The sequence below is a fragment of the Bufo bufo genome, chromosome 4 (genome assembly GCF_905171765.1).
Source record: "Bufo bufo chromosome 4, aBufBuf1.1, whole genome shotgun sequence".
Taxonomy (NCBI): Eukaryota; Metazoa; Chordata; class Amphibia; order Anura; family Bufonidae; genus Bufo; species Bufo bufo.
In genome coordinates, this window is record NC_053392.1 from 380,981,161 (window position 1) to 380,997,105 (window position 15,945).

Sequence of the window (15,945 nt, forward strand, 5' to 3'; positions counted from 1 at the left end):
CAGCAAAATCTGCCTTCCAAAAACCGTATGGCGTTCCTTTCCTTCTGCGCCCTGCCGTGTGCCCGTACAGCAGTTTACGACCACATATGGGGTGTTTCTGTAAACTACAGAATCAGGGCCATAAATAATGAGTTTTGTTTGGCTGTTAACCCTTGCTTTGTAACTGGAAAAAAAATATTAAAATGGAAAATCTGCCAAAAAAGTGAAATTTTGAAATTGTATCTCTATTTTCCATTAAATCTTGTGCAACACCTAAAGGGTTAACAAAGTTTGTAAAATCAGTTTTGAATACCTTGAGGGGTGTAGTTTCTTAGATGGGGTCACTTTTATGGAGTTTCTACTCCAGGGGTGCATCAGGGGGGCTTCAAATGGGACATGGTGCCAAAAAAACAGTCCAGCAAAATCAGCCCTCCAAAAACCAAACGGCGCACCTTTCACTCTACGCCCCGCTGTGTGCCCGTACAGTAGTTTACGGCCACATATGGGGTGTTTCTGTAAACAGCAGAGTCAGGGCAATAAAGATACAGTCTTGTTTGGCTGTTAACCCTTGCTTTGTTAGTGGAAAAAATGGGTTAAAATGGAAAATTAGGCAAAAAAATGAAATTCTCAAATTTCATCGCCATTTGCCAATAACTCCTGTGCAACACCTAAAGGGTTAACGATGTATGTAAAATCAGTTTTGAATAGCTTGAGGGGTGTAGTTTCTTAGATGGGGTCACTTTTAGGGAGTTTCTCCTCTAGGGGTGCATCAAGGGGGCTTCAAATGGGACATGGTGTAAATAAACCAGTCCATAAAAATCAGCCCTCCAAAAACCATACGGCGCACCTTTCACTCTACGCCCCGCTGTGTGGCCGTACAGTAGTTTACGGCCACATATTGGGTGTTTCTGTAAACGGCAGAGTCAGGGCAATAAAGATACAGTCTTGTTTGGCTGTTAACCCTTGATTTGTTAGTGGAAAAAATGGGTTAAAATGAAAAATTAGACAAAAAAATGAAATTCTCAAATTTCCTCCCCATTTGCCAATAACTCTTGTGCAACACCTAAAGGGTTAACAACGTATGCAAAATCAGTTTTGAATACCTTGAGGGGTGTAGTTTCTTAGATGGGGTCATTTTTGGGTGGTTTCTATAATGTAAGCCTCGCAAAGTGACTTGAGACCTGAACGGGTCCCTAAAAATTGAGTTTTTGTAAATTTCTGAAAAATTTCAAGATTTGCTTCTAAACTTCTAAGCCTTATAACATCCCCAAAAAATAAAATATCATTCCCAAATCAATTCTAACATGAAGTAGACATATGGGGAATGTAAAGTCATCACAATTTTTGGGGGTATTACTATGTATTACAGAAGTAGAGAAACTGAAACTTTGAAATTTGCAAATTTTTCCAAATTTTTTGTTAAATTAGGTATTTTTTGGTGCAAAAAAAATAATTATTTTGACTTCATTTTACCAGTGTCATGAAGTACAATATGTGACGAAAAAACAATCTCAGAACGGCCTGGATAAGTCAAAGCGTTTTAAAGTTATCAGCACTTAAAGGGACTCTGGTCAGATTTTCAAAAAATGGCCTGGTCCTAAGGTGTAAAAAGGCTGTGTCCTTAAGGGGTTAACTCACCTCATCCACTTGTTCGCGCAGCCCGACTTCTTTCTTCAGGACCTGGGTAAAGGACCTTTGATGACATCACTGCGCTCATCACATGATCCATCACCATGGTGATTGATCATGTGACGGACCATGTGATGAGCGCAGTGACGTCACCACAGGTCCTTTTCCTCAAAGAAGAAGAAAGAAGAGAAGCCGGGCTGCGCGAACAAGTGGATGAGGTGAGTTAAATTATTATTATTATATATATTTTTTTAACCCCTCCAGCCTTATTTTACTAAGCATTCTGTATTAAGAATGCTATTATTTTCCCTTATAACCATGTTATAAGGGAAAATAATAATGATCGGGTCCCCATCCCGATGGTCTCCTAGCAACCGTGCGTGAAAATCGCACCGCATCCGCACTTGCTTGCGATTTTCACGCAGCCCCATTCACTTCTATGGGGCCTGTGTTGCGTGAAAAACGCACAAAATAGAGCATGCTGCTATTTTCACGCAACGCACAAGTGATGCGTGAAAATCACTGCGGAAATCTCGCCCGTCTGAAAGAGGCCTAATGGTATAGTACACCTTGCTGTATAAGTGCTTTTGTGCTTTAAAATTTGATCATTTTCAGCTTTACCTGCTAATAACTCCCACAAATGCATGCTACTTTCCTATTCAGCAGCTCTCATCTCACAGCGTTGCCATGTGCAGTCCATCTTCTCAGTATTATAACAAGAGACGGATGAGCTCTGGGAGAAGGAGCTCAGCCCTAAAAGCCTGGAGTTGGGCTGAGGCAGAAAGTGGAGTGGGGAGGGCTGCTTTAGGCTCCAATCACACGTCCGCAATTCGGTTCCGCATTTCGCGGAACGGAATTGCGGACCAATTCATTTCTATGGGGCAGCACGACGTGCGGCTGGGATCCGGAAATGCGGACCCGCACTTCCAGTTCCACAATTCCGATCCTGAAAAAAAATAGAACATGTCCTATTCTTGTCTGCAATTGCGACCAAGAATAGGCATTTTCTATTAAGTGCCAGCGATGCGCGGTCTGCAAAATGCGGAACGCACATTGCTGGTGTCCGTGTTTTGCGGATCCGCAAAACACACACGGACGTGTGAATGGACCCTCAGATGGTGATATCTTCTCAATGGTAGCAGATAGAAATATCTGGTCAGTCCAGGCTTTCATACAAGACCGGAATGACAACTTTAGTCCCAGCAACAGAGGAGAAATCACTGTTAGAAATAGTCGGGAATAATCGCAGGTAAAATCTGCTTTTACTTTCACTTTCACCTTCATTCACAGCATCCCGATTTCTATCATTGATATCTTCCCCTGTACTGAACAGATTTATGTCATTCTGGTATTGTCTGAAAGCTTGGACAATACAAAGCCCAAAGCTGGTACCAAACCAGAGATATAAGCAGCTAAAGCACCCCCCTCCCTGTCAGTCTGGAAGAGAATGAGGGACACATGTCTATTAAGAGGTTAAAAGAAATGCTTACTGATTTAATGTAATTGCAGGGTTTGTCTCTGGTTAGCTATATGTGAGGATACACACTGCTCTGGGTACCGTGGGAAGTTATCTGAGTTCTGATTGGTCCTGCTAGTTTGTGTGAGGAGAGCAAGGGCATATGGGAAGTGAGGGAAATACAGGATGGCCTCAAGGAAGGGCAAAGATCACCATAGGAAGTGCAGCAGAGGCCATCTTAGGAAGAAGCTGAAATACAGGCACAGAGAAATATGGTTGCTAAGGGCTGAATACACACATCAGAAAGGTAAAATTAGCTGAAAAATGCAGCTTCATGAATATCTTCCCTTCAGCATCACATATGTTAGGAATTTCATTTTTGGTAGTGAAATGGCAGTTACACTTTAAGGTGCTGACAATTAAAGCACTTTTTGTGTCAGCGAGGAGGCCAGATTCAATATGTGGGTACCTTTTACACACACAAAAATGTAGAACAAAATGTTTTTACCATGCCGATTGCACTGAGAGCTTGAAAATCTCATGTAAGCAGACTGCTGCTCACTTAGAGCTTCCTTTCACTTCAGTATGATGAGGGAAGAATGTAGCAGTTGCCATCTCATTTTTAGAGTCCTGTCCACTTAATTGTTATACGTCCCAAACTGTTATCTCTTAAAATTAGCATTGTTCCACCATATCCAATGCCATTTGAGGCTTGAAAGGCCTTATGGATCAAAAACTAGTCTGCACTGCCATCTGCTGTTTGCCTGTAAATGATTTCAAAGACATCAAAGTGTAGCTCCAGTTAGGCACACGAAATATGTGTGCAGCATTTCAGAACTCGGTCAGTCCATATTACTTTACGTCTATGCTGTTGACTGAGAATAAAAGTCCTGAGCATCTGACAGAGCACTTTTTCTGCCTCCTTGGTTTCCATATTCCGTACCGATCTTCCACGTAAAGACCTTTCTTCTTTGTCATAAGAGCTGCAAAGCAAGATCCCATCATATAAAAAAAATGTGAAATAGCTTTTTTTCCCTTTTTTGTTTCTTTTCAGCACAGCGATAACGCAGATGCATATTGCCCACAAAATGGTTTGAAAATCTAGTTTTCATATTGGAATATTTTAAGTGCTGATGCTTCTCCATTCAAATGGGAAACACAGGGCCCCGTTCAACTGAACGTCGTGGGCGCCAGCAGACCCCCTTCAATTAGACACATCTCCAGTCCTGTGGATGGGTGTAAATTGTTTTCATGGGACGACCCCTGTAAGTAATTATGCTGTTGTTGCTTGGTCATGAGGAATTCATTCTACATATTTAGTTCTATTGGAGGTCTAGCCAGATATCTTTTGATGTTATGACATCATGAGAGAAGTGTTACTAAGCAGTGATGTCAGACTTACAGTAGAGGGTACATAAGGGGCTCATAAGCTGTCCAAGTCTTTGTGGGTTAATGAAGGAGAGAGAGAGATACGATGTCAGGTTTGTCCTATCAGTTAGTATAATGTGTGCACTACAGATTATTGACAGTGGAAGTTTTACAGGTTAATATTAGTCTATTGGTTTCTAATATTGAAGATTTGCATTATCACCTAGATTTTTTATTTATGTGCGGCATGCTATGGGAAGTACTGGGGCCTCTGCAGCTTCTGCTTGCTGAGGCCATAGCTATTTTAATATAAATATATTTTTCATGTGCGATGAATGTCATAACAGAAAAAAAATGAAAATTGCCTATTTGCTGTTTTTGGTCACCTCAACTTAAATTTTTTTTTTATAAAAGGTGGTCAAAAGTCTTAAAAGTCTATGCAAATATTTTTAATAATAATATACCACATTTTTCGCCCCGTAAGAGGCACCTGCCCATAAGACACACCTAGGTTTTAGAGGAAGAAAATAAAAAATATATATTTTTCATCAGTCCTCAGTTTAGACCCCCAATGTTACTCAGACCCCCACTGTTTCTAAGACACCCCAATCAGACCTCCATGTTAATAAGTCCCCCATGTGAATCAAACCTCGGATCAGAGAAAAACAATAAATAAACTTACATCTCCTGCTATGGACACCACTGCTGTTCTTGAGATCCAGTGGTCTTCCTGGTATTTCTGAGTGCCGATGTCCTCAAGCTGTGCGGCTGAGGAAGACCAAGAAGCAGTAAGTACAGAGCCTGCATGAGGAGCAATGCATTCAGCGCTCCCTGGTCCTCCTGTACTAAGGAGTGCTTCCATAATAGAAGCACTCATTAGTGTTCTCCCCGTAAGACATAATATCACCCCCCCCCCCCACACACACACACACACTTTGGGGGAAAAGAAAATTGCGTCTTATAGGACCAAAAATGACAGTAAGCTTTTTTTTTTTAAGCAGTAAAACATGATAAAAACTATATACCCGTAAGTGTGGTATTGCCGCAATTGTACTGATCCGCAGAATAAGGCTGTTATGTCATTTTTTTGGCTCACAGTGATAGTTCTAAAAACAAAAAGCCATAGGGGAGTTTCATTTTTTTACAATTTCACTCCACAAAGATTTTTCCCCCCAATTTTTTATACACTTGTACATAGCTCCTATTCAGGACAATATAACCCATACATGATCCATCACTTATTGTCCATCCTTTTACAGTAAAAAAATATCTAAATGTAAGGTAGAATGGACTGTTCTTCTTAAAAGGGTTGTCTCTATTCAGCAAACGACATTTATCCTGTAGAGAAAGTTAATACAAGGCCCTTACTAATGTATTTCTATTATCCATATTGCATCCTTTGCTGGCTGGATTCAATTTTCCATCACATTATACACTGCTTTTTTGTATGCTTACAACCACCCTGCAATCCATCAGTAGTGACCGTGCTTGCACAATATAGGAAAAAGTGCCAGTCTATGCGCACTCCTAGGGTCCCGGCCACCAGAGAGGCCAGCGCTTTTTCCTATAGTGTGCAAGCACAGCCACCACTGCTGGATTACAGAGTGGTCATACCCATGGAAAAGAGAAGTGTATGATGTGATGGAAAAAGCCAAGGAGGCAATATGGACAATCACAATACATTAGTAAGTGGCTTGTATTAACTTTCTCTACATGATACATGCCACTTGCTGAAATAAGACAACCCCTTTAACCCTCTAAAGATTTTTTTTTTCATCTCAACAAACCGTATACCTTGGAAGTTCCTTCATCGTTGACTTAAAATAAATTGTATATGTTTACCCCTTAAAGGGATTGTCCACTCCTTTACAAATGATTGTCTACCCTCAAGGATAGGCCATCACTATCAGTGGGGATCTAACACCCTCGCTGTTCTGCAGTAGCTCCAGCACCAAAACTACACAGCAATGTCCATTGTGCAGTGGACATAGCTGTTTATCACAGCTCTGCTCCCACTAAAGTGCATGGAAGCAGTGCTGCAGTAACCAGTTCAATCCGCCTTGCAGTTCCAGTGCTGGAGCTATTGCAGAACAGCTGATTGTCAGGAGTGTAGGGTTTCAGACTCCTACTGATCTAATAGTGATGGCCTATCCTATGGATAGGCAATTACTTGTAAAGGAGTGGACACCCATATAAGGATCAAGCAAAGTTTTACTTTGATCCCTAGCTGCAAGGAGTCATAACTTATTTTCTCATTGACATAGATACATAGGGACTTGCAGGATGCGTTGTTTTGGAATGGCACCATTTAATGTTCCATATAATGTATTAAGAAACTGAGAAAACAATAATTTGTGGGGTGTGATGGATATGAAAATACAATTCACCCTGATCTTTGGGCTTTGTTTTTATGGTATTTACAGTGTGATACAAATTCTGCAGGTCAGTACGATAAAAGCAAAATTATATTGTTTTTGTTATATTTTACTGCCTATATTCTGACACCCATAATTTTTTTATTTTGTCTGTTGATGGAGCTGGAAAAGGGCAATTCTGGCTTAGGAATTATTTTTTTTATGCCATTTACGATATGGGATGAATAACATGACGTAATATTGAAGACAATTTTGGACATGACCATACCAATTATGTTTATTTTTATATATTATTAATCAGAAGTTTTTTTTTTGCATTTTAACATTTAGCTTTTCTTTATATTTTCAACTATTTTTACTTTTTTTGTGTCTCTCCAAGAAGGGACTTGAATCATAGTTGTTAATTGCTTCTGGGCCTGCAGGGACCGACAGGAGCACTGGAACGGAGTGCGTTTTAAAAGATGAGTTACTTAAAAAAACAACAACCAAAAAAAAAACCACACTATTTCATGCCACTGGTGTTTCAATTATATTGGACAACCCATTTAAAGTATAGGTTATTACACTCAAGGGGACACCATACATATAGATTTGAACTTACTAGTGGCATCATATTATCGGGTATATATCTATGGGGATTGATGGAGATGTCGATGCCCAGATATTTAAATGAGGATACTACCCCAAGTTTAGTATGATCAAGACAGAAATTTTGCGGAACCGGAGACAATGGGAGTATCACAGACTTATTCCAGTTATTAAGCCGTCCAGACTGCCTGCCAAATTCAGAGATGAGTGATATAATAGGGTGTATGGATGAGACCAAATCACCTACATACAGCAGCATATTGTCTGCATATAACGACGCATGCTCCTCCAAGTCCCCTCTTCTGAGGCCCTGGAATATCGGTGTGGTTCTAAGGAGGCAAGCCAATGGTTCTACAGCTATAGCAAACAAGAGAGGTGACAATGGGCAGCCCTGCCTTGTTCCCCTCTCCAGTGCCAGCACCGGAGAAATCCTTCCATTTACTCTAATCCTAGCTCTAGGTTGGTTATAGAGCAGTTGCACCTATTTTATAATTATCGGGCCAAATCCCATTTTGGACCGAACTGCCCAAAAGTAATCCCACTCGACGCTATCAAAAGCTTGTGAGATCACAGCCCTACAGCCCTCCCCCTTCCTCCCTATCCAACTGGAGATTCAGAAACAGGCGTCTAAGATTTAGGGATGTGGGTTTTCCAGGCATAAAGCCAGATTAGTCTTCACGAATGATAGTATTAATAACAGTCAAAAATCTATTAGCTAGAACCTTGGCCAGTATTTTAACATCCGCAGTCAACAGGGAGATAGGGTGATAAGAGTCTACCTGTGTAGGATCCTTGCCTGGTTTTGGAAGAACTACCACAATCGCCTCCCTCATCGAACTAGGTAAAATACCTGCCCGATATGAGTCCTTAAAAACATTGGAGTAGGTGTGGGAGTAGAAACTCCTGGTGCTTCTTGTAAAATTCCTCAGGCAAGCCATCCCCCCCAGGTGCCCTCTCATTAGGAAAAGATCTTAGCGCCAACTCAAGTTCCTCCAGCCAGATATCTCCAGCTAGCATCTCCTGATGCTCCATAGATAGATTGGGCAAGGAAATGCCTATCAGGTAATTCTCTCTATTATGTAATTCTCTCTGTGATTCTCCCAGTATAGCTTTATCTCCGGTAATTAAATCCCCTTGTACATCCCTAACAGAGGTTACACAGGAGGGGCCAGACTGTGCTTTAATAATAGTGGCTAATAAATGACCGGCACAGTCACCCTCTATAAAATAGCTCTGGGTCCTAAAGTACCGTTTATCTCTGGCTTTTTCTATTAAATGTTCCTTTAACAGCCCCTGTGCCTCTTTCCAATTAGCTGCATTTTGCTGTGTTGGAGTTGCTATATATTTGGATTCAGTGGTCAGTCCTCTATTGGATAGCTCTACAGAGAGAGCCCTTACTTTTGGTCTTGTGGGCACTAATGCTTTTGATATAGACACCTCTTACATACGCCTTCATTGTATCCCATACTATTTGTGTAGTGGCAGTTCCTATATTAGAATGGAAAAATTCTACCAGTCCATCAGAAATGGTACTGCCAGTTTCCACAAGCTGAAGCCAGAATGGGTTCAGACGCCAAATAGGTCTTGAATTTTGTCCCAAGTTTCCTAATTCCAACTGTGCCAGAATGGGAGAGTGGTCAGATACACTCCGGGGGAGATAAGAGATCTCTTGGATCAGTTCCAATAAGGACAGGAATCCCAACACTAGATCAATTCTGGACAATGAATTGTGTGAGGAAGAGTAACAAGAATATTGCCTTTTTTCCCGATGCTTAGCCCTCCAGAGATCACAAATATCAACCTCTGATATCAATCTAGCCAGCGAGGAGAGTGAGGAGCCCACCTCACAAGCGTCTGGAATGAACTTATCCAGAGACTTGTCCATGTACATATTGAAGTCTCCCATCATTAGTACGGGGATATTAGGAAACTTGGTTTTGAACACTAGTATTTTTGTCAGAACCTCACTGGAGTATGGTGGGGGAATGTATACTGCCACCAGGATAAACTTAAAATGAAAAATAGAGCAGTCCACACATATAAATCTTCCCTTATTGTCAATGCATGTGTCTCAAGCGACAAAGGGAATAGATCTATGTATTAAAATACTAACACCACGCGCATGGGTGGAATAAGTAGAGTGAAACTCATGCGCCATCCATGCTCTGTGTATCAGATGAGTTTTGTCAGAAGTAAGATGCGTTTCAGATAGGCAAAAGATTGCTGGTTGGTATGTTTGCAAAGCATGGAAGATCGCATGACATTTAGAAGTCTGGCCCATTCCCCTTACTTTCTAGGCAATGATCCTAAGGGTACCCATAATCAAACCAATCATAAAAACAGCTGCCTGCTGCAGCTCACCCCTGGGGAGCCATTAGATGGCCCAATATTAAGCATATACTCTGTCTCAAGTTCCCCCCAAACCCCCCCCCCCCCGCATAAACCAAAACACAGATTAGACATATCCCTCTACGTCAAGGGAACTGGGGTACAGAAAATACCTGAACCTGTAATGTAGGAACAGACTACCAAGACAAGCAATGTAACTGCCTCAATAGTACTACTCGGCTATGGGCCCTAGCTTTCCTTGATATTTTAACCCGCAACAGTGCAAAACAAAATTAAAACATCCAAGATAAGGATTGAAGAGGAGCCCCCGGACGTGAGGACATTCCCCTATTAACCCTTTTCCCCCTGCATGCAACATTAACTCAGCAAGGATATATATTTTAGGAACCAACATATGTCCCTGCAGTCCTCAATGATTTGGACGCCCTTCAGATACTGCCACATTTTCAGGTGTTTCCGCGTAGATCCTTCTCATGCATATCCAGCCACTGACACGCCGCCTCCGGAGTATCGAACATATGTGTCTTCTCTTTCGCCACCACTCTCAGTCTGGCAGGATATATCATTGAGTAGGAAAGTTGTAGGGCTCTCGGTTGTTTCTTGACGTCTAGGAAGTGTGCTCTCCTCTTTTGGACAGGGAGATACGATTTCCATCTATAGTAAGATCCGCACAGTATCTTGCTCCTTTCAGGTTTGCATCTCGATCTCTAAAACGCAGGACTTTAATCAGAAGAGGCCTTGGCGGCAATCCTGGTGGTGGTGGGCGGAGTGGTACACGGTGAGCCCACTCAATAGCAAAAAGCGGAGACAATTTCTCTCTCCCAATTTTATCAGCAAGCCATTTCTCAAACAACGTCACAGCATCCGCTCCTTCTGTATGTTCAGGCACACCGATTATTCGGACATTATTGCGCCTTAGTCTGTTTTCAATATCATCCGATTTAGAGATGAGCAGTGTGACATTATGTATTACACGCTGTAGATCCCTTTTTACTAGCGGCATTTGATCCTCCATAGCACTGACGCGGCCGTCCATTTTGCCAACACTCTCCTTCACTTGCCTCCTAGGCAGAATGTCCTCTTTGAGGCCCCCCATGTGAGTGTTTAATGAGGTGAGCGCCATGTTGCACTGTGCCACCGCTGCATATACATTTTTAATGGTGGGCTCTGCTTCCGGACTTGTCCCTCTGCTCTGTGCTGCACTAACCTCCTTCCCTGCTTCTGGCACCGGACCAGGGCCATCACTTCCAGCAGCATCCAGAGGTTCCACCGCTTTGACACCCTCTGAATCCGGAGCGGTCACTGGTGGATTCGACGAGCGGACATATTTCTCCAGCCGTGCTGCTACATCAGAGAGTTTTGCAGACCGCGCTTCTTCCCCTTGGTCCTCTGGCTCGTCATATCGCCGCAAAAAGATGGCAATTTGCAGGGGGAACACGTCCACTTGATTATATATTAAGTTGCCCGCCACATCAGCAGGTAATCAGATTTGCAAGAGACTCAGCCAGGAGCTCTGCGCCGCACGTCCGCTAACATACCTGGTCAGGCCACGCCCCCTGCTGTGATCATGTTTACTGGTACTGAACAATGTATTCTCCAATCATGGCGATTGCTGCAAAAGCAGATCTGTACAGTATGTTACGCGCAAAATCATCATGACAAAAATGTACATACATTTACACATAGATCATGGGGTAGAAACAAGCAAAAAAAAAAAAAAAAAAGCTTCCCCATTTTCCTAATCTCAGAATCCAATTTGATAACTTCACTTTTTACAGCTGTACCCTCTTTATACATGATAGGTATGTGCCCTAAGTTTATACACAATTCATAGCTACAACACCTTTTACATGTTCACGCTACCTGGGCACAAATGTAATTTTGTTATTTTTTAAATGCTTTTTGTCCTGTGTATATGAAAAATGGAAAAGAAAACCGTGTTGTTTGTCAGAGGTTTATTAGTAGGACTAACGTCACAATAGCTTTAGAACAAGCCGACTTTTGTTCAATGCACATACAGAATATTGAACTGGTACAGTTTGATATTGTTGAAGTAAAAAACAAATACACATAAAAGACTAATAATTCTGCTCCCTCTTCAGTCAAAACAGTCAATAAAAACAGTACGGAGAATAATAAAAAAGGTAAATGTCATTATAATAGAATATTCCCAATCCCACCAACACAAGAGTGTGTATGTATATATATATATATATATATATATATATATACATATACACACATACATACAAAGACTGGAACTCACATTGACGTTGCCAGCAGATCACATTTCATAGAACTGACAAATTAAAACAAATAAAAAAAAGTTTGATTCCCTTTGTAATTAATTGGTAAAAGGAACCTGCAGTCACACTTTGCAGTAGAATGGAAGAACTGTATGTACAGCTTAAAATATTATCTTGCGTCCCTTCCATGAACCTATGACGGATTTCAGTAGGCATAAGGGCAGCCTGTTCTTGTTCTTCACAATTATTTCACATTGGTGAACAAACACTGAGATAAAGTGCAGCAGCCTCTCTAGCAGGAATTCTGGTTTGGGTGATAATTCCAGGAAGACATATGTCAAGAAGACTGCTTCTCTCTGAAGTCCACAATAGCCTTCCAGATTGCACATAGAGTCCCTCCCCTGTGAAGATACAGACAGTCATTATGTAGAGTTTAGGTATAAAGGGTTGAACACTGGGGGAAAAAAAAGCAGCACTATTGTGTGACAATTCTAGGGAGAAGCTTGTGACAATACATTACTGAACATGTGATGAATACTAGACATATATAAGTGGTCCTTCCAGTTACAGTGGCCTCATACAATGGTGTGAAATAGAAACTGCAAATGACATTCAATTAGCTGATCTGCTGTGCGTAATTGGCTGGAAGATCCAGCCAACCAATGTGGGCAAATTAACTGGGGGTATACATACCCAACCGTTTGACAGCTTGGAGTCCTCAAAACCAACTGTTACAGTAACTGAAAGGGGTTGTGTCACTAAACATTCTGCATTTTTGAAACCAGCACCTGGATCTGACCTTTCTGTAATAGGATCATACTGACATAAAGCTGTCAGTTTTATTCTGTAGAAGAAAGGTCAGGCAGAGGCACACAGAATTATCAATCATGATAATGTCGTGGGATTCTGTAGTCCAGACTGCACAATCCCTCTGTCACAAGGGATACGCTCATGTGAACGAGCCCTAATAAGGTTACAATCGGGATCCTCAGAGAGTGGAGGAAAAGCAGGAGCAGGGAAGCTCATGCAATGATGTAGTACAATTTACCTTAGATTCATGGATTTTAAATCATCTCGTGTAACATGCCACAGGATATCTTCCAGTGTATAGTCTTCTGCCATAAACTGAAACAGAATGAACATGATTTGCTCATTAACAGGACAACTTTAAACTGGTTTTCAGGATTTTAAACTGATGGCTTAAAGGATAGGCCATCACTGTAAAATGTTAAAGAGGACCTTTCACCGATCCTGACATTGTGAACTAAGTATCATGACATATGCAGCGGCGCCCGGGGATCTCACTGCACTTACTGTTATCCCTGGGCGCCGCTCCGTTCTCCCGTTATGTCCTCCGGTATGTTCGGGGACTTGGTTATAGTAGGCGGAGTCAGCCCTTGTTCTGCTGGGCGTCTCCTTCTCCTAGGCTGCAGTGCTGGCCAATCGCAGCGCAGAGCTCACAGCCTGGGAGGTTTTTTTCTCCCAGGCTGTGAGCTCTGCAATGCGATTGGCCAGCGCTACAGCCTAGGAGAAGGAGATGCCCAGCAGAACAAGGGCAGACTCCGCCTACTATAACCAAGTCCCCGAACATACCGGAGGACATAACGGGAGAACGGAGCGGTGCCCAGGGATAACAGTAAGTGCAGTGAGATCCCTGGGCGCCGCTGTATATGTCATGATACTTAGTTCGCAATGTCAGGATCGGTGAAAGGTCCTCTTTAAGTACCTTTTCAATGAAAACATTACCAGGAGACTTGAACTATTAGATATCATGAATATGGCTAAATTATGGCGTAAAGCAGTTACAATAAAAGTAATAAAGGGGTATTCCCATCATATAAAGTTATCACTAAGATATGCCCTTACTTTACAATCACTGGAGGCCAGAGCAATGAGATCCACATTGATCCCGAGAATGGAAGGACCACAAAGCTGGTTTAGTGCCGTGTCCTCTTGACTGTTTTTCCCCCGAACAGTGGCACTCCCAGAATGACCCCATTCAAGTAAACAGGGTCAGTTCCATGCACAGTGGATGTGCATAGAACTGACCCTGAAGAGGATGCAGCAGTAACCCAGCAAAGTGGCTTCTTCACTCTCAGGACACTCACAGATCATAGAGTGATAGCAAATCCTAGTGATATGCCATTACCTTATAAGATATGAAAACCTTTTTAAGCAGCTCTGTCACCAGGATCAACCCTATTAAACCTGGTAGGCCTCATCATGCTGATTAACAGTTTGTATTCATATGCAAATGAGAAGTTTGAGCACCAGGAGGTGGGGCTCAACTCTTTAAACACTGCTTTGTAACACCCCCTGTGCTCTGCACACTCCTCCCACCCCTTGATAGGGCTAGACATCAGCATGCTGAGGGCAGAGCTGTGTCCAGTAGACTCATGCTTCACCCGCCACTCCTTTCACACAGGTATACAGGACCTTCTGTTCAAGTGATCAGCAATCAGATACTTATACCCTATCACACTATATTTGCCCTAAATGCACTGAATATGGATGCTGTTGGCATGTGTGGGCAGTCATCTTCTTACAGAAATATTATACCTTATGGCACCTCTTAAAACCAGACAGGACATTTGTTCTACAGCCTAAATGCTTAATATTAAAGATTCACTGTACTTTCACACAATTTAATTTAATTTAGTTGAGAATGGTGTAACTAGCAAATTTCTAAATGACTGCATTTAAAAAATATACCTGCATCCATCTGAAATAAACTGTAAAGACATGGCCACCTCATTTGCAGTCCACTGCCTGTTGTCAGGCAAGATCGGTCTGTAGTAACAGACACAGAAGACCGCTCACAAAAATGGGGGAGTGTCAGAGCTAGCTAAGATCTTGAGCCTGGTAAAATGCCTGCTTCTACGCAGCTTCTGAAGATTATGGGAGCCCCTGTGTGTCTGTATGTGTGATTTATCCCTCCGTATCTGTTCTGTGTGCTCCAGAGCTGAAAACAAACATAGTGGGAAGTAAGGGAAAGGACATCACAGCAGTACAGTGCTGGCAAAATCCACAGGAGATGCCCCCGCTTCAGACCGAAATGCAGCTGACACAGGGAATAATATAACTGAAAGAAACATTAGGGAAGCAACAAAAAACCTGCTCCTTCACAGTTATGATTGTACAAAGAAGAACAGCAATTATGCGAACTTTTTTTTTTTTTTTTTTAAACTTAGTTACACTTTAACCACCTCCGGACCGCTGTACGCACAGACGCGTCCTGGAGGTGGTTGATTCATTCCGAGTGGACGCATATACGCGTCATCTCGCGAGACGCGAGATTTCCTGTGAACGCGCGCACACAGGCGCGCGCGCTCACAGGAACGGAAGGTAAGAGAGTTGATCTCCAGCCTGCCAGCGGCGATCGTTCGCTGGCAGGCTGGAGATGTGTTTTTTTTAACCCCTAACAGGTATATTAGACGCTGTTTTGATAACAGCGTCTAATATACCTGCTACCCGGTCCTCTGGTGGTCCCCTTTGTTTGGATCGACCACCAGAGGACACAGGTAGCTCAGTAAAGTAGCACCAAGCACCACTACACTACACTACACCCCCCCCCGTCACTTATTAACCCCTTATTAGCCCCTGATCACCCCATATAGACTCCCTGATCACCCCATATAGACTCCCTGATCACCCCCCTGTCATTGATTACCCCCCTGTCATTGATCAACCCCCTGTAAAGCTCCATTCAGATGTCCGCATGATTTTTACGGATCCACTGATAGATGGATCGGATCCGCAAAACGCATCCGGACGTCTGAATGAAGCCTTACAGGGGCATGATCAATGACTGTGGTTATCACCCCATATAGACTCCCTGATCACCCCCCTGTCATTGATTACCCCCCTGTCATTGATCACCCCCCTGTAAAGCTCCATTCAGACGTCCGCATGATTTTTACGGATCCACTGATAGATGGATCGGATCCGCAAAACG

At 42.5% G+C, this 15,945-nt stretch overlaps 1 protein-coding gene across 2 annotated transcripts in view; it reads right to left on the bottom strand.

The window, feature by feature from the left end:
- Positions 1 to 5,353: 5,353 nt before the first annotated feature.
- The window catches only part of MAP3K5 (mitogen-activated protein kinase kinase kinase 5), a 206,331-nt gene continuing 195,739 nt past the window's right edge, over positions 5,354 to 15,945 (bottom strand). The window contains exons 29-31 of one of the 2 annotated variants that reach the window (XR_005778421.1): positions 13,039 to 13,115; positions 11,995 to 12,391; positions 5,354 to 5,365 (exon numbers count right to left, since the gene is read on the bottom strand). Coding sequence is in view for 1 of the 2 variants with exons in the window: in XM_040429201.1 (XP_040285135.1) it covers positions 12,328 to 12,391; positions 13,039 to 13,115 (141 nt within the window). In the remaining variant the exon portion in view is untranslated. Of the gene's footprint in view, positions 5,366 to 11,684; positions 12,392 to 13,038; positions 13,116 to 15,945 lie in introns of those variants that run through there. The other variant, XM_040429201.1, reaches the window with a different exon arrangement.